This window comes from Venturia canescens, chromosome 7, assembly GCF_019457755.1.
Source record: "Venturia canescens isolate UGA chromosome 7, ASM1945775v1, whole genome shotgun sequence".
Classification (NCBI taxonomy): Eukaryota; Metazoa; Arthropoda; class Insecta; order Hymenoptera; family Ichneumonidae; genus Venturia; species Venturia canescens.
In genome coordinates, this window is record NC_057427.1 from 6,951,116 (window position 1) to 6,969,739 (window position 18,624).

The 18,624-nt window shown below is 36.7% G+C and overlaps 5 protein-coding genes and 1 long non-coding RNA gene across 6 annotated transcripts; 4 read left to right on the forward strand and 2 right to left on the reverse strand.

Moving 5' to 3' along the window:
* Positions 1 to 254: 254 nt before the first annotated feature.
* On the forward strand, positions 255 to 2,152 carry LOC122413767 (uncharacterized). Its single transcript, XM_043424354.1, has 2 exons — positions 255 to 712; positions 1,064 to 2,152. The coding sequence occupies exons 1-2, from the start codon at positions 565 to 567 to the stop codon at positions 1,357 to 1,359; spliced, it is 444 nt and encodes a 147-aa protein (XP_043280289.1). The 5' UTR covers positions 255 to 564; the 3' UTR covers positions 1,360 to 2,152.
* On the reverse strand, positions 1,877 to 2,434 carry LOC122413768 (uncharacterized). Its single transcript, XR_006261614.1, has 2 exons — positions 2,294 to 2,434; positions 1,877 to 2,198 (listed from the first exon to the last, which is right to left on the reverse strand). It is a non-coding gene; the product is annotated as an uncharacterized lncRNA (long non-coding RNA).
* Bap55 (Brahma associated protein 55kD) lies at positions 2,402 to 5,715 on the forward strand. Its single transcript, XM_043424350.1, has 6 exons — positions 2,402 to 2,560; positions 2,892 to 3,254; positions 3,528 to 3,857; positions 3,947 to 4,198; positions 4,310 to 4,507; positions 4,748 to 5,715. The coding sequence occupies exons 2-6, from the start codon at positions 2,928 to 2,930 to the stop codon at positions 4,961 to 4,963; spliced, it is 1,323 nt and encodes a 440-aa protein (XP_043280285.1). The 5' UTR covers positions 2,402 to 2,560; positions 2,892 to 2,927; the 3' UTR covers positions 4,964 to 5,715.
* pasi1 (pasiflora 1) lies at positions 5,367 to 7,379 on the reverse strand. Its single transcript, XM_043424353.1, has 6 exons — positions 7,211 to 7,379; positions 6,981 to 7,073; positions 6,727 to 6,826; positions 6,447 to 6,634; positions 6,279 to 6,329; positions 5,367 to 6,196 (listed from the first exon to the last, which is right to left on the reverse strand). Exons 2-6 carry the CDS (start codon positions 7,065 to 7,067, stop codon positions 6,113 to 6,115), a joined length of 510 nt encoding a protein of 169 aa, XP_043280288.1. The 5' UTR covers positions 7,068 to 7,073; positions 7,211 to 7,379; the 3' UTR covers positions 5,367 to 6,112.
* A 437-nt stretch (positions 7,380 to 7,816) lies between these two features.
* Ero1L (endoplasmic reticulum oxidoreductin-1-like protein) lies at positions 7,817 to 12,643 on the forward strand. The gene is made up of 7 exons (XM_043424349.1): positions 7,817 to 8,300; positions 8,647 to 8,850; positions 9,027 to 9,184; positions 9,469 to 9,701; positions 9,974 to 10,325; positions 11,346 to 11,642; positions 11,752 to 12,643. Exons 1-7 carry the CDS (start codon positions 8,199 to 8,201, stop codon positions 11,801 to 11,803), a joined length of 1,398 nt encoding a protein of 465 aa, XP_043280284.1. The 5' UTR covers positions 7,817 to 8,198; the 3' UTR covers positions 11,804 to 12,643.
* A 1,712-nt stretch (positions 12,644 to 14,355) lies between these two features.
* LOC122413002 (sporozoite surface protein 2-like) lies at positions 14,356 to 18,205 on the forward strand. Its single transcript, XM_043423058.1, has 3 exons — positions 14,356 to 14,899; positions 15,671 to 16,077; positions 16,848 to 18,205. Exons 1-3 carry the CDS (start codon positions 14,662 to 14,664, stop codon positions 17,019 to 17,021), a joined length of 819 nt encoding a protein of 272 aa, XP_043278993.1. The 5' UTR covers positions 14,356 to 14,661; the 3' UTR covers positions 17,022 to 18,205.
* The last annotated feature ends 419 nt before the right edge of the window (positions 18,206 to 18,624 follow it).

Consider the following 18,624-nt stretch of genomic DNA (forward strand, 5'->3'; position numbering starts at 1 on the left):
ACTTCGGCAATGCTCGTTCTCTTTCGGAGTTGCGAAGATTCCCGGAACTGTTTACCCTCTCCACGTTGAGTTATACTCGAAATTTAGCGGAAACATACGGAAATTTACGAAGTATTTATCAAGTGTGATTTACACCGAACGACTTTATTTTCATGTAACGTTTCCGGTTTGTAGGCGAATGCGTCAAGTTTTTGGACAAAATAAAACATTCGAATTGAAGTGTACCACAATTACTTTGCCTTGAGATTTTGAAGTAAAACTGTCTTGATCGGGAGTGCAATTCGATAATTCGAGGCTAATTGTTTGTCAGCCATCAATTATAATTACCAAAAATAAAATCCAATTAATATATTCAGAAATTCGGGGGAAAAAATGCAGAAAATCAAAGAACTGCAATTTTATTTAAAATCTTTCCAAATAATTGTTAAGAAATCAATAAACAAAACCGATTTGGGAATCTTGATAAGACAGACCCCATGGCCGGCAATGGGTCATGGAAAAAAAAAACAGTGGTAGGGAAAACAGGGACGAGTGAGTCTGCGGGTTCTCGCGCGCCCGTACTGGATGCTGCAAAATCAATACTCGCCCCATTGCGTGTATAGTTATCACGCTATAGCCCTACAAATACGAGAGTATCTGGACCGCAGTCTTGTGATTAAAAAGATCAGCATCATGAGTACAGCTTCACATACTTGCATACCTGAAACGACAGGCAAGTTTAAATTCATAAATAATTTTCGTTAATTATTATTATACTCGAAAATACCGAGAGTGCGAACAACAATAATAATAAACGCATTTTTCAATCAATCGAATGGAATTTCCGAACATTCTATGTAATTTTGACAGATCATAATTGTGGGTGCAGCGTGACAAAAATAGTAGAATTTTTTTTTATCGATGATAAACAATAATAGTAGGATGAACTCGAAAAAAAAAAATAAAAACATAAATAATTATAAAAAATTATGATCAAATATTTTCAGCGATAATTTTGTTCAACCAATAATTTATTTATTTTTCGTTTATTATTAAAAAAAAATTAAAAAAAAAAAAAAAATAGTCTTAAGGGATCTTCATGGCGAAGAGTCCATCGAGGAATTGTCGGAATCGGTGGACGAACTTCGTGAAAAATTGGCAAACATGAAGAGAATGATGGAGGAACGCAAAGGAAGTACTCTGGGCGATTTGAGTACAGCGAAAAAGAGGAAGGAAACGTCTGACATAATAGACGGTAATTTTCTATCCTGGATCTTCGTATCAGCCCTAATCGTGATTCTCAGCGTCAGTTTCTACGCCTTTTATACTCTGTATCACGCGGTACTAAAAAAGTTCCCATCCCGCCATACAGAATTGTAAATTTTATGTGTTAAGCGAAGAGAAAGAAACAAAAAACATTCTGAAAAAATAACAATGCAAAAAACACTCATTTTTTCATGATGAACATCGTTTGTCCACTGCTTTGGGTATTCTATTGTCAAAGCAATAGAAATAATTATCAATTAGCGTGGTATATCTTTATTATTCACAATTAACACCAACGATATACAGGAAATTTCGAACGCACTTTATATGAATATATATATATATATATATAACGACTCCCTTGGAAACGGCTCAGGTTCGAAAATGAACGGCGCTGTCTCGAAATCATTCTCTCGACAATCATAATAACATCCAAGTTTCGAGACACTATTTATAGGCTAAGCTCCTAATTTTCGTCAAATAACGAACGAATTTACTTCAATTTTCGGTGTAATAGGAAAAACGAGAATTTACAAATGGATTGTTGGACCTTGAACAACGGATGCGCTCGTTGAGCCAGTTTTTTGATCAATTATTCTTTGTCACTTAGCATCTTTTGTTTTTGGAGTTGAAAAACAAAACGGCCGGTACACTCAACACACTGTATTTGTGCAGCGCAGGGATACGACAAGTGACGCACTATAAATTCAGACTTGTATTTCACAATACGTTGCGAGACGCGTGACGAACCTTACCTCGGACATAATGTAAAAAGTCTTCCTACAAAATGTTATATATTTACCGATACACTAACTCGAACAATGCGGAGAGAGACGTAGTACATTTTCAATATCGTCGAATAATGATCATGTAAAGTGTTTTTCAAATATACAATATAATAAACGTTGTTGGTCGTGTCTCTTTTTCCAACTTCCAACCTTTTCCTCAGCGTGCTGAGTCAACAAGGATAAAACATTTTCTTAGATAAATCAGCATAACTTGTGGGTTATAAGCGATCAACAATTCAATCGCAGTTGTTATTTCTTACCGTGCGCATGTAATTTCACACGTTTCTCTGCAATTGGCGGGAAAAATTTGTCCAATGAAAAAGCACGGGTGTTAAGAAATAAAAACGGCGAACGGCGTCAGTTTGCCGGGTGGCGTCCGTAATGAAAGCGCGAATGTCGTGATCACTCCTTTTTTTAAGGTTATGTTGTTCATACATTTTCGTTGTTGTTTATAAATATACGTTAATGCTTTCGTCGAGATTATATTAGCAACGTATTATTGGTTAATCTCTCTCGATCCAAATACAGTGAGTACATTTTTTTCACACAAACCTGGATCGATATTTAACGAATAATATATAAATATCAGGCAAATCTTGTGTGTGCAGATACCAATTCGTGTGATTTTTTTAGGCTTATATTCGTTGTTTAGTACTCTGAAATCCGAACTGTTAGTCTCAACTTAGTCAATTTTTTTGAATCACTTGCTCGGTGTCCGTAAACAACAACGGTTAACCTCCAAGTTTTTTTTCATTCCAAAAATTTTACTCATTCATTTTTTAGTTGCAATCCTAACTCCTCCTCGAGCTTGAAGCACGAATGTTGTGAATAATTGTTTTTACATTTTTGAAATTAAAGATATTATCAACAAGCAGCACAAAATAAGTCATCAAAATGTCAGGCGGAATGCTCTATGGCGGGGATGAAATTGGTGCATTGGTCTTCGACCTTGGCCATCACTCGCTTAGGGTAGGCTATGCCCAAGAAGACACGCCGAAAGCAGAAATCCCTGCTGTAGTTGGCATTGCTGAAGATGGCAATGGCACAGCAGCTAAAATTGAACCAATGGATATTGATGACAAAAAATCTGACAGTAATATAACACAATCAAAAAACAAATATTACATTGATACTACTATACTTCACGTGCCAAGACCAGGCATGGATGTCGTCAGTTACATGAAGGAAGGCATGATCGAAGATTGGGATCATTTCGAAAAGGTTCTGCATACTTTTCTAAATATTTGTTAATTTTTAAAAAGTATTATGGAGCGATACATACATTTTTTTGCCAAATGTTCTAATATAATACATGTACCACTTGATCATTTAATCATTGCTTGTTTTTATACTCTAATATAACTATCAATTGTGATGGAAATCGAGCAGAGTATCATAGCATTTATGAATTTTAATGGGATGTGGCAGTTCAAAAGATTCAAGACTTTAGAATTATATTGAAAAAAATAGTGTGAATAATAAGTCATTTTTCAGGTTTTGGATTACACATACTCCAAGGTCATTCAATCTGATGCGGAATACCATCCTGTACTTTTTTCCGAATCCCCATGGAACATTCGAACAAAACGTGAAAAGCTTACAGAGCTAATGTTTGAAAAGTACAATGTACCGGCATACTTCCTTGTTAAAAATGCAGTTTTAGCAGCATTTGCAAACGGCCGAGCCACAGGAATAGTGGTTGACAGTGGCGCAACACATACTTCAGCTGTTCCAGTGCAAGACGGCTTTGTTCTCACTCAAGCAATCGTAAAATCGCCTCTGGGCGGTGACTACATCAGCATGCAATGCAGACAATTTTTGCAGGTACAAATTTTGCTCTATTTAATGAAGAGCGAAGGATCAAACATATTTTCAACGGTAAAGAAATTTGAAAAATACTCGTGTGTCTACAGGACAATGATATCGATCTATCACCCTCATACATGGTTGGCAGCAAAGAAGTTGTTAAGGACCATGAAAAACCGAAATGGGTTAAGAAAAAAGGCATTCCTGAGGTGACCAAGTCCTGGCACAATTACATGGTGAAGAAGCTTGTGCAGGATTTCCAAGCCAGTTCGTTGCAAATTTCAGAAACTCCATATGACGAAAAAGTCGTTTCATCCGTGCCCGCTGTTCAGTACGAATTTCCAACGGGTTATCATCAAGTTAGTCTCGTCATTATTCAATTGGAATTTAACCTACCGATTGATCACTAATTTTTCGTCATTGCATTTACATATTTACTGAATTTCTAAAAATAACTTTTTTCCAACTAGGATTTTGCGTCGGAAAGGTTTCGAATACCAGAGGCATTGTTTGATCCGTCGATGGTTCAGATGCGGGGTGGGATGGTCGGTAACACAATGCTTGGCGTTGGTCACATTGTCACAACGAGTGTTGGAATGTGTGATGTCGACGTTAGACCGGCGCTCTATGGCAGCGTTGTTGTCACCGGTGGAAATTCATTTATACAAGTACAGTATTTTACATTCATAAAATATTTTTTTTCAACATTAGATTTAGGGCAATTCCTAAAATGGTTGATTGGAGATTCATCGATTTTGTAATTTTACTTATATACAGTCAGAGAAGTTTTCATTCATCCATGTAGTGTTGAGACTTTCAAGCGAAATCGTATTTTTCATGTTATTTTTCTTATCACGTTGTGCAATTGAGTAAAAAATCTTCACTAAATTGTTTGATTGATTTCTCAGGGATTTCCAGAACGCCTGAACAGAGATTTGTCAATGAGAATACCATCGAGCATGAGACTGAAATTGATAAGCGCGAACGGGTGTGCAGAGAGAAGATTCGGTGCGTGGATTGGCGGTTCGATACTCGCTTCGATTGGAACCTTTCAACAGATGTGGATTTCGAGCCAAGAATATGAAGAGAGTGGCAAGAGCCAAGTTGAAAGGAAGTGTCCTTGATTCTTGTAATATTTTTATAAAAACGGTCCTCGATTAGATTAGTCGTAGAAAAAAATGAGAAAAACATTCGAAAACGAACTCAAAATGAGTCCAATGGATCTTCTTAATTGTGCACACACGGAACGAAGATAAATCTGTGTTCCACGAATAGAAAGATCGATTTTTCATGCAAAACACGGAGAAGTTATGCATTTTCATTGTTTCCATTCTCATTTTTCGATAATCAATTTCTTTTCGCGAAACGACATGTATATTTTTGCGGATATTTTATGTTCTGTAACACCGGGTTTTGTACAATAGACGGTGTGCAAAAAAAAACAAATTATCGAAGGTGTGCGTTTTTTTTTTTATTCAACTGTTTTGTATCTCAAGAAAAATGATCTCGAAGTGAAAATAAACACGGTAAGTTTCGAATATCTTATTGAGAAAGAAAGTGGTTTTCTACTGTATTGAAAAATTTGTATACATTGGTTCGCGAGTCATTTTTCAGATAACGTAGAAAAAATAACGAGTCACATTATTTTTGACGATGATATACAAGGTTTTCTATCTGAAGTATTCCAGTACAATAATCGTACGTGAAATAGTAATTAAGGCACGGAGATTATAAAAACATATAATTGTTATAATAAAAAAAGCGTACAATATTTATATTAATATTAGATTGTACTTGAGGCTCGGATTATTGAACAATTATCGATTTTGCTCTCATAATAAAAAATGACATGGTGAATAAAAATGTTTTGGCGGTTTTTTCATGTGCAAATTATTTTGCAATGCACAAACTGCGTTGTTTTCCTATCCTATAGGTAGTGAAACTACGAGTTGAAAGTAAAAAACGAAGACCAAAATTGGACGGAAGTCTTGATTTAAAATATTCTCAGTCTTTGGTCACTATTTATCATTTTTTTTCTTATTTTTCAATTACTTTTAAAAAAATGTGATCAATGAGATTGCGTGTTAAATACTATCATAAAAAACGAGCTAAAATGATCAATTTTAACTTCCTTTCCATTCTCTCTTATAGAAGATATGGATTGTTAGTTTTTAGTCAATTTAATGATTGACCTAAGGCACTAATCTCAAAATTAGTCAATACTCAAATTATGGACTGAGAATAGCTCGAGCTATAAAAAGTCAATTTTTTAATCAAGGCCACAGAAGCTCAATATGCGGAGACTGAGCCAATGCGAAAAACCTATACATACTGAAGACGCAGAGCCAGCAGTAAATCTGCAAAGAAAAACAACCAATTTAAACAAGTTGTTTGATAAACTATAAGTTTTGTATTGTATGCCTCATTCGTGATGCTTACGTTATAGCCCATCCAGAGCCAAATGCAGAGAGTAGCGAAGACCAATTGGAGCTAAATTTCATAAAAATATAATCAGTAATGAAAAAAACAGAGACTCAAGAATTTAATTTCGGTGAATTTGTAAAAGTAGCTATCAGGCTTGATAAAATCATTTTGAGAAATCCTCACATAAATGTAGTATCCTCCGAGCAGCCACAAGCCAAAAATCAATTGGAAAAGGCAAGCGAGAAACCACAGAACCAGCCATGGTAAGAGCATTCCTCGTATGCATAAATGAATTCCACGAATCATTATGAACGCGCTTATAATCAGCATGAAGAAATATAATAAGAAGAAAGCTCCGACCACTTGCATCGCTGAAACATTTTCACAAATGGAAACAAAGATCAGAAGTTTTCCCTCGGTTTGAAAATATCCATGATTAAAGACAATCGTGCACAAAACTTACATAACCTGACATCAGCTTCAAATAGTGGATTATACAATTGGGTTGACTCGCCGCCGCTCATGTTGTAAACAACAAAAGTTGCTAGCACTATACTGATTGCCTGTTTGAATATAATAATTGAAAAACGAGAAATAAAACAAAACATGAGACCACGATTCATTATTGATTATAAATAATTTATTGAAATAGAAGCTTGAATTGGAACAAAACAGTAACTCAACTTGACCCAATAAAAAATAAATAAATGTACAAACCACTGTATAAAATGCAATAGCTTTGCAGCCAGTTTTGATGTCGTTTGTCCAAATAAATGGGGACCAGCATGATTCTAGAATCGTCATGTTGACCTGTACGAAAAACAAATGACTATAAAGGATGTGTATTATTGTTGAACTTGATGTCAATACCGAACCTCGAAATCGAAGTCAGGACCAATTCGAATTTATGATAGAATGGAATGAATTATCATTGAACTCCGTCTCACCTTTTTTAAATTTGAAGCTAGCGTTACTCAATAAAATATCTAATTATGTCTTTCGGACGTAAGTGTAAATAACATTAGTCAACCAATATTCTCGAGTGCATTAAGCTCTTGTGTGATTTTGTATAACTGTGCCACGCCTAAGTATGGATGTGCTATCATGGAAATTTAATCGGTTATTTTACTGTGTTTGTCGACCACAAGAAATTTCTTGAATGCATGAAATGGGCGCAGGTATATATAGCCTCTCAATCAGCTGGGTCTCGATCGGTAATGAAATCAATTTTCCATCCTTCATATAATTTTTCATTGTTTTTTTGAAACTTCGATCAAATACAACACATTTATTATTTTATATATTGAAATAAACTAAAATTTTGTTAAAATATACTTTTTTCTTTTACTTGAACACCACCCTACAATACCAACCGTACAGCATTAATTTCTCATCCTTATACTAACTCTACTAACTTCAAAGAAATAAAAATACTAAATTGATGTGGCACATTCCCCAGGTAGCCAAACACAAAACACCCCGTCACGTCGGTGAGATGTGACCCCGCTCACGTATATACATCGACGTGTGTATCGCGCGTCCAGTGCCGTCCAGTGGCACGTTCCCCTTCTCTAGGGCTAGGGAGATAGTCAAAAAGAGGATGATAAGAGTCGCGCGTTCACGGGAACAGTTCATACAGAAAACATTTGTTTAAACGTACATGTCGAGTTCTGTCGCAGAGTAAATACTAAGATTTCAGAATAATCTGGTCATGAACAAGATTGTTTTTCTCTATTTGAGAAGAAATAAAATATTGATCGTTTGATTAAAATATTGCGAAAGTGTCAGTGGAATCATATATTTTTTTGAACAGTGGTGAAGATAGTAAACGTCACCTGTAAACCTAATTGCAAGGTCAATTGAGTTTATGAATCGATCGTGTTGTGCAAAAACGCGGAAACGATAAACATTTTTTTCTAGTTTTACTATGGCACTATGTCTAGCACGATAATAGCTGTGTTATTGTGCGTTCTTGCTCTCGCGAATGGCAATTATTTTGGTACCAGTACTAAAAATAGGGATCAATGTTTCTGCAAGGTAAAAAAATATTCATTTTTTGTTTTGTTCGAAATCGAACGATCTATTTTCGAGGAGACAATTGAAAAAGTTTTCACTCGTACAGACATGACCGTATGTTATTGAAATGAAATAACCACGTAGTTCTGACACGTCAAAAAATAACAACAAAAATACGACAACTCGTAAATGACCTTCGATAGGGTTCCAAACAGAATTTCGGTACTCAGTAAATCCTTGAGAATTTTTCTGTTTAACAAAATCTTCTTAATGTTGACTTGAATCTGATTGATAAATTTGAATAAAATCATCAATTTTTTACCAATATAGCAGTTATAATTGAGTACTTTCATTCTGAAATTGGCAGCTAAAAGGATCCATAGACGACTGCAGTTGCAGTGTGGATACGGTGGATTACTTCAACAATATGAAAATATATCCAAGACTCCAGAGTCTTCTCGTTAGGGATTATTTCAGATTTTATAAGGTCAATTTAACGCAACAATGTCCATTCTGGGTCGATGACAGCAAGTGTGCCATGCGCTATTGCCATATACAACGCTGTCAAGATGTGAGTACAGGGAAAATATAAAAAATCTATAAAATAAAGATGAATATAATTTTCACATAGCAAGTTCTATGGAAAAATTTCACCTTGAAGAAAAAAACGAATTAAATGCATTTTGTAGAAAATTTAATTAATTGTTGGAATTCGTGTTGAAACTGTATGTAATAATGACTTTTCAGAAAGATATACCTGACGGATTGAAGGGCGATATTCCCAGACATTCTTACTTGACAGAGAAACCAGTAGATAAATATACCAGTGAATTTCAGACTAGCAGTTGTGAGGAGGCAGCAAGAGACCATAACGAAGAATTAGGTTTTCTCAACACTACTATAAGGTATTGAAAAACAGAAAGACACAAAATTAACAATTTGGTTCTGGAACAAGGGTTGAAAAAAGAATCAATATAAATTTTTTTTTTTAATAATATTTAAGTGACATTTAAGAATATTATGTAATGCATTCTACACTATGATAATTGATCAATTCAAAATATATTTTATAAGAGGAAAAGAAAGGTTTTACTCCCTACCATACAAATGTAAAACTTTCTGTAATTTGATCATTATGAAAAATGATTGATCGAAGGTTATTAACACTTTTTCATGTTCTGTTTTCCAGTTCCGAGACGTACAAAGACCTCCAAAGATGGCAACAATATGACGACGCTCAGGATAATTTTTGCATTATGGAAACAAGTCCTGGAGAATATGTTGACCTGTTATTAAATCCTGAGAGATACACCGGTTACAAGGGACCAAGCGCTCATAGAATATGGCGCAGTATCTACATGGAAAATTGTTTCAGACCCGAAAAATCGCCACACAATTTTATTCAGTCGTCCAAAGTCAATGGTATGGAATTACAATGAAAAATAAATAATTGTTTCATCGTGTGTAAAGCATCCTTCGTCAGTCTATCCAATTTGAATTATTCTCGATGATGAAGCTAGTTTAGCTTCTTCTTTTGTTCTTTCATCAAATGTAATAGGAATGTCCTTTTTAAAAATACGAATACCTCCAAGATGACTGGCTCATTAAGTATTTTCATTTTCTCCATTCTCTTTTATAATTCAACTTTACAAATGCAGGTAAACATTTTTGATAATTGAGCATTATTGTTTCAGGAATGTGTTTAGAGAAACGAGCTTTTTATCGAGTTATATCGGGACTACATGCGAGCATAAATATTCATTTGTGCGCGAAGTATTTGTTGTCCTCACCGGACAGTCTGGAGGTCGTGTCAACGAATGGTCAATGGGGTAGAAATTTGCAAGAATTGGTGAGACGGTTTTCACCGGAAGAAACGGGCAACGAGGGACCAAATTGGTTGAAAAATTTGTACTTTATTTATCTGCTCGAATTACGTGCTTTGGACAAAGCCTCTCCGTATCTCGAGAACGAAGAATATTACACAGGAAATGAATCTGAAGATGCCGACACGAGAATGGCTATCAAAGATATTTTGAGCGTCGTTCGGTACGTTCCCATTTATCTGTTATCACACTTTCATCACAAATATGATTGCAAATTATTCGTATCTTCACAACAGTCTACAAAAAGTTTTTTCTCGTCTAGTAACGTCAAAAATATGTTCCAAGTTGTATTTCTTTTATAAAAGCATTTTTTAATTTTTTTCCTGAACAACCTTCAAAACGTTCGGCACGTTCAAATTTTTCTCTTATCAGGGGAACCATATTTCGAGGCGCAATTATTATCTATCGTCGAATTCATACCGAGCCTCATTCCATATTCAATTTTTGTGATAAGGAAAATAATTTTTCATGCCTGTCGAAAATATCCTGCTCTATTAATCGAAACGATAAATGCCAGAACGCAATTTATTATCGACATGTGGTCCGATAACTCATATCTATTCGCTGATGTGTTTTATGAGCTAAATTGAAATTACCGCACAATCATACGCCTTTTTCACTTATCATTATTTTGATCGATCATATATAGTGTCTTAAAAATTGACGATAATATTGCATGCAACTAGTTGACTGGTTCATTACAATTCAGAATAACGAAAAGTGACCTCAGTGAAAACGTTTTTGGAAAATTGGCACTTGCAAACCTCATGCACAAAAAATTTTTCGTCTTCCCACTTCTGACTTCTCAATTTTCATTGTTTACTTCGATAACGAATGTTAAGTTACGAGTTTTCAGTATTTGTTTCCATTTTACAACTGAATTCCGTCCTGAATTGAATTTGTAAATAACTTCGATCATCGTTGGGTATGTCCAACTCTCTGATTTAAGTAAATAAATCGCAAATTCATGAGACATCAATCATAGCGAGCTCGACTGGAAATTTCAAAAACTCGATTTTTAAAGAAAAAATTGATCCAGCCAACAGCTGCTCTGCAACTGTGATATATAAAATATGTTTTTACACATGACTTTCCACAGAGTCTTCCGCTACGAATATTTCGAGCGATGAGTAAGCCTAGAAATGATGTGCGTTAAAAAAATCATTTTTTCCTCCAATTCCAGATCGTTTTCGGATCATTTTAACGAGAGTGTCATGTTCAACGGTGGCGCCCAGTCACAATTGTTGAAAGAAGAATTTCGCCAACACTTTAGGAATATATCGCGAATAATGGATTGCGTTGGTTGCGACAAATGTAAACTGTGGGGAAAATTGCAGATCCAAGGATTAGGCACAGCGTTGAAAATCTTGTTTTCCGGTAAATTTGACAAATGGGAGCCGACAGTAAAACATCCGTTTGACCGCAAACAATTTTTCCTCGAAAGAAGTGAAATCGTGGCGCTCGTGAATGGCTTTGGAAGGTGAGAATGATCAAATTCTTTATTTATAACGTCACTCTGAAATCTCCATAATTCTTTGCATTCGAAATACAAAGACGAAACTAATGTTTGATTCTATTGAAAATTACAGACTATCCGAAAGTGTCTTTGAACTGGATAAATTTCGGCAAATTATGAGATAGCACAATTTCCTTAGGTAATTAAAGCGAATATTTCCAGCACCAGTGTAAACACACATCACATCACATAGAATAAAAACGCGATATCTAATAAACATAAAGAACAATTGTAACCTCAGATCGCAATATGCTCGATCGACCATTTCGACACAATATTCAAAGACAAAAGAGAGGAGAACGATCAACAAAAGTAAATTCATTTCCTTTAACGAAATAATGCGTTACCATTAAAAAAATGTGAATCGCCGATAAACATCCGCTTCCGAGATCTCGTTGCGCGCTTCCCAACCTGTATTTTTATATTTTGATAACAAAACGAAAAGAGAAAAAATGACAAACAAATCTATTGTCATTCATGAAAAAAATGACGATTTTACGATTCATTTATCTTGAGAGGGTTAGAAAAATAACAAAACATTCGTACAACTTTCGAGTCTACTGAATAGTTTCTATAACAGTTTTACCATAGAATCTTACGACGTCTGTGATAATTTTTCCTGTAAGCAATGAATACAACGTACGAGAGCGGAGGATAACAATAATGTGATCTATCGAAAGCTCCACATTGAAAATCCACTTTTCAACAAAGTCAAATTTTTCCGGCTATTTTTTGCCTGAATTTGTCTTTATTCCACCGTTATCTTTATTTTCAACTGTTCGAATCAATACGTTGATATTATTCGATATCTTTGATCAATATGTTATTTCATGATATTATTTATATGCACGTATGTAGAGATATATCGATATTTAATGAACGTCAAGAATGGATGTCAAATGGGCTCGAATTTTGAGACGACAAATCTTTTACAGAGACAAATACATGTGTATATCCACGCAGTATACGTTGTCCATTTTTATTTAACCCAGCGTAGTTTAACCGTGTGTAATTCGATAAAAAATGTTTTTAAAACTGAAGCGAGTAGTGAGACAGTGAATTGAGCAGTGCAGAACCAATGATACTGATGTCAGTCTTTCATCTTCGTTCAGAGTTTCGATATGCTCTTGAATTATCGTAACGATTGAAAAGCTTCCTTGAATTATTAATTCTTTCGGATATTTTCGATCATTTTAATTCCGAATGTTCCACTATACATTTTTTATTCTTTTTGATAAAACTGACAATCTTGGGACCATTTTTGGAGAATTTTTTTCAGAAGTAATAGTTTTAAAAAATGTCAGATCGATTTTCAATGCTCTGGGATCAATTATTAATCGACGAAACCATAATTTCATTGTGCTTTTCTCATCGCCATCTTCTAGTGAATTGAATAATTTTATTTTCACATAGTTTATAAGTTTTCAATTTTTGGTGATTGGTTTCAGTACTTTTGTAATTTTATTGTTAATATAAGTTATTCAGTTCATGATAAATGATTTTATAACGAAAAAAATGTTTTGTTATTCACGATTGTATATTTTAATTTTGTACTTGTTGTTATACGACACAACGCGTGATTGGTGGGATTGCGATGAGTAATTTTCGGTTTCTTGCTCGCAAGTGATGCTTATTTCGAAGTTAATCGATCGTCCTGGCCGATGTTTCCTTTTTTCGTCGACTTCGAGTTCACAAGAGTGTGCAACGGGACCGTAATTTACGTTGCTAGTCTCCAGTGAAAATCGATGTTGTTTCTGCCCCTGAGTTTCCTACCGCATCGATGTTTACCTCGAAAAAAAAATGTCTTCGACCAAAGGCGACGATTGGAGAGCGAGAGCAGCATCTTTTATTTATAAAAAATGTAAAAAGTATAAAAAAACCTTCAAATTGAGTAAGAAGGGAATGGGAAAAAAACAGTTTTATAAATTGTACAAATTCCACGATTCTCCAGTCGCTTTACGTGGGGACGCGCTCACATTCAACACTCTTCCACTCGGTTTACAAAAGCGCAAGATTTCGCGACGAGGGAAGAAAACAAAGAGCGGAATCGAGCGCGGAGAAAATAATTGGAGCATTTTTGTTTCGAGGGCAATATTTGCGTAATTGGATAAGATAAATGAGCCTGAAAAAAGTGATTTTCGAGGGGAAGGTTTGTCCGCAGCCAAGGAAAAAGGGAAAGAAATACGGTGTTTGAGCTCGGTGATGTGAGGGGATAAACGGAGTGAGAGTCGCGAGAGAAAAACATTCGTAACACACGGGTCTGTACACAAGCACATTATTCAACGAATCATTTATCCACCGAGACTTTTTTATGGCGTCAGTAAGAGGAGAGACGAAGTAAAATAGAAAAACGTCGGGAGGAACGTCGATCATGGGTTATCGGACATCAAACAGAGCTCTGCTCGAGATAAGCGAGGCCTCAGGAAGAAACAACAAATAAGAATGTTAATTTTTCAACGTATCACCGCAGCTTACCGGGCGTTAAAAATAGGAGCGGTGCTTTTAAGGTCACGAAGAAAAGAAATGAGCAGATAAAAGGCTGCTGGTTGGGGAGAGAGAGAGAGAGAGAGAGAAAAGAAGGAGAAATAAAAAGTGACGCCATAATTACGCGACCATAGTCGGGGCCTGCGAGCCGAGTTGTCAGATGGGAATTCCTGTCGTCAGATAAGAAGTGCAAATTTGTCGATCTACGCGAGCGAATATATAGACCCCTCCGACGTGTCTTTCCACGTTTTCTTTCTCCGCGGTGCAACGAGGTAAATGTGTGTACAAGAAAACGAAGGGATGTGGAATCTAAAGCTTGAAAATAAGTGACATATTGGCCGAGTGCAATGCCCCTCATGGGCAAACACGACGAGGGCGCACGCAGTGCAAGAGGAAGGACAACGCCGCAGAAAAACCAAGCACCGGGTCATTTACCTAAGCACCGTCATATAAAGACTCTGCATCGGGACCCGGGCATGTTCTTCCGCTCGGAAACGCCATGAAGCGCGCAGCTTCCATCCCAGTCTTAATTTCTCTCGTTTTTTCTCTATCAGCTACGGTTCTAGCCAATGCTGAGGTCGAACCAACCGCTTCGGACCCCCCCGATAAATCCTCCACTTCTGATGAACACAACAAACTACTGCTCCAGTGCCAGCATCCTGATTACAGGACTTATATCAAGTGCCTCAAACGACAGAAAAGGCACCACTTGCACAGCAGCCACGACAGCGACGGGGGTAAGTTCAGTAAAAAATTCAGAAATTGCCTAGAGTTTCATTCACCCCGAAACAAAATTACTCGAATAATTTTACTTCGTTAGTTTCAATTCAAATTTCAAAATCTCTCAATTTTATTTATTATTTTATTCACCTTATTCGTGCATTCGTACACGGAGAAAACGAGGCCGATAATTCGAAGAGCAGTAATAAGAATTGTTCTATCGACCACAGTAAAAAGATCCATACCTTTTATTCAAAAAAGAGTCTTGAGTTCTCTATAATCATAGTCAAGAATCTTTTCAGTCACTCCAAATGTTTATATTGTAAAGTATGCTCGGGCAACCCTGAACAAAACTATGGTAAAACGTCACACGTATTCAGTGTGTATATTCCTGTATTTATCATAGAATTTACTATGCTGACAGTCAAAATTTGTCATTTACAATACATTGTAACACTCATCGGTAAGTGCTAGTCTGACATGATGAATCTCGAAAACAAAACGAAATATAGTTGTGCTATCCACATAGAGCTGTTTAGAATTCAAGGGACGAAAAATATAAAAATTCAAAAAATACTATGCTGTTTGTAATGGGTGGCTAAATACTTTGAAAATTCTTGAAATATAATATATTCCTCGCTGTACAAAACGAATCCGTTATCTCCGTGTATTAGTCGAGGAAATCGTAAAAAACATTGCTTCTCATTACGATTTTGAGATCGTCGGGGACCCGAACTATCGCGATTAAAACTTGCGACTCGCGCTTATTCAACTTATTTGAACTTCAGGTGAAACGAAAAGATGCTTCGACGACTGTGGGATGGAGCAGTGTGAGTCTTCCAAATGTGTTCACGAGTGTCACAAACGATGCTTGAAAAAGATGAAAGAGACGCACCAGATCATAACGGAGTACGAGACGACCTGCGGCGGGGACGATTGCACCGACAAGTCTGGCAAAGCGGCTGGATTACCGACGACGAACGTTACCACAAATATCGACATAAATAACGTCATCAACAATCATCCCAGTCAGCCGAATCGACCCAATAATCAGCCCAATTGGCCCAATCAGCCCAACTCCCCCAATTCGCCAGATTCCCCCAACTGGCCTTGCAACGGTGGCTTCGGATGCTTGTCACTCGTGCCACAGATTCAATTCGTTCCGCAGATCACATTCGGCCTCGGAATGGCTCAGGTATTGATCGATTTTTTGCTTTTTTTGTCATCGGAATTTCGCACTGAGCGAAAAACCTCAGCACGCGCAAATCGAATCGCAATTTCCAAAATATATCATGGTCGAGATTAAAGTTTTGGTATTACCGCGAGTATGTCGATATTTTTAACCCGTAGACACGACACTGGTGAAAATTTGCACCCACGAAAACTTCAAGTGTCCAAACTTCAAAATTCCTTTCTTCAATTTGGCCATTTTTCTTTAATAAAACTTGATTTTTCAATTCTTTGAATGATTTAAATCGATTTCTAAGGAATTGTTACCCCTGAAAAGTCTCGTTAGATTAATTCCATACATTCGTGCATGAAATAAAAAGTTTCGAAAAGTCCAACTGCAAATTTGCACCAGCGTGGTGAACGTGTGACCCCAAAGACAATGCGGTGTCTACGGGCTAATGAAAAATTCTACAGAATCACACTTTTCGAGTAGTAGAAATATTCAACTGCGAATTTTGATTATTTTAAAAAATGGAGCATCCTACAACTTTTGAGAAGTTTCAATGCTACGAGCCAAGTGTGTTGGAATTTGGAATACGAAATCGATTAAAAATTAATCAAAAGTGTGATTAGATTCTTCGACCGCTTCCGCGAATTTGGCAGTTTTAGCGAATTTTTTCGAGCATCGGAAGCACGCGGAATGTTGATCAACGAAGTATTTCTCCGGAGTGTTTTCATTTTTTTGAGATTGAGCTTGATTCATGAACGAAGTATTTTTTTCACGTTTTTTTTCAGCCCGGTCGAACCGATTGTTGGTACTGCGGAAACCCACTGATGCGTTACCGATGCGACGTGTCCTGTTACCCGATGCAGGGCTCCGGATCGTCCGGAGCGTTGCCACCGAACGGCGAAAGACTCGGAGCGAGTAACGCGAATTGCATCTCTCCGCACTGTGTCGGCGGCACCTGACGGAGATCCGTTTCCGTGTCCGATAATCCCTGCAACGACGGTGAAAAGTATCCCGGGAAAAGCCCGAGTTTTCGTACTCGTCGGCATTTTTATTTCAATTCGCAGCCATCGCGGTTCGAAGAGCCGCGCGTGATCGGACTTGGCTCGAGCTCGCGAGTTCCTTTTTTCTTTCACAGTTAATTGCGGTAATTGGAGCTCAACGATTTCTGCAGAATTCAATTCAATTCGGCGTCTCCGAGACGGTGAATTCATCGCGGAATTATCATGTAACTTTAGAGAAAAACATTTGTTAATAAAGCTCGAGAAAACAATGACAATGACGATGCTAACAACGAAGTTTGATGCTTCGCCGATGACACGGGCCATTCCGACGAACCTCTTCATTCAATTTATTCAAAGTTTTATTTTAATCTCAATGTTTATAACGATCATCGTCGTCCCTGGAGCGACCACATTCCGACTCGCTCGACTCTCGTCCCGTGAATTGAAAACGTTTGACCGCATGTGCAAGAATGACGGTGCCAAACGCTCAATGCCGCGGTTCAAATTATAGAGACAAAGTGACTCGTTAGAGCACCGAAGAATCCATCACCCCCCTGCGGAGAGGAACGAATAAATAATCGCGTGCTCACCCTGCGTGCGTGCGCGCGAGACGCGCTTGTGTCAGGTGTGCGTTAACAGCAGGTGCGAGGCCATCCAGCCCCGTTGCTCATGCTCGTTTGTCCCAAATGATCATTCTCTATTTATCAAGGATAGAAAATATTTGAGGCGGAAAATTCAGCCCATTTTTGCCGAGCAAAAAACACTCTTAATTCGAAGTACGGCGGAGGTTCACTTTTTTTACGGTGTTCGAGCTCCGGAAAAGTTTATATCGCGAAGAAAATTTATCGCAGGTTCCGTTGCTTCAAAAAAACATTACTTTACGGGTCTTTTAAGGAGGGTAGATCGCGACGAAACAATGTTAAATACATTAAAAATTTCAAAATGATAAGGAATTTAATAAAATTTGGTAAATGGATTCTTTAAAAGGGTATAAAAAAATATAATTTTTTATAGATTTGTCCACCGCGTAGCTCTCGAGTAGTTGAACACTAAAGTTCACGTGTATAAGCATAGAGTTTACATATATATACAGTTATACATCTCGAGCATAAGAACTTCGATTTAAGATGATGGATCAGTCGGTAATCATATCTCGAATTTTTGAAATTGAAACTCTTTGACATCGTTCGTCCGATTAAAATAATAAAAATGTCATCGTACGCAGCACGATCGCAAAAATCCGATGACATTTTTATTTTTTCGATCAGACGAACGATGTGGAAAAATTTCCTTTTCAAAATTTGCAACTATCTCTCTCGCACTCACGTTTGTCATTACCGACTGATCCATCATCTTAAGGATATATTGCACAGGCGATACAATGTTGCCATGCTAAACCATGCTAAAAACATAAAAAAATTCAAAATGATAAGAATTTAATAAAATTTTGTGAGTATATTCTTTAGTGCCAAATTTGACAATACAAATTTTTTAAGATTTTTCTTCTGTACAGTTATCGAGTAATTGATCACTAAAGTTCACGTGTATAAGCATAGCGTTT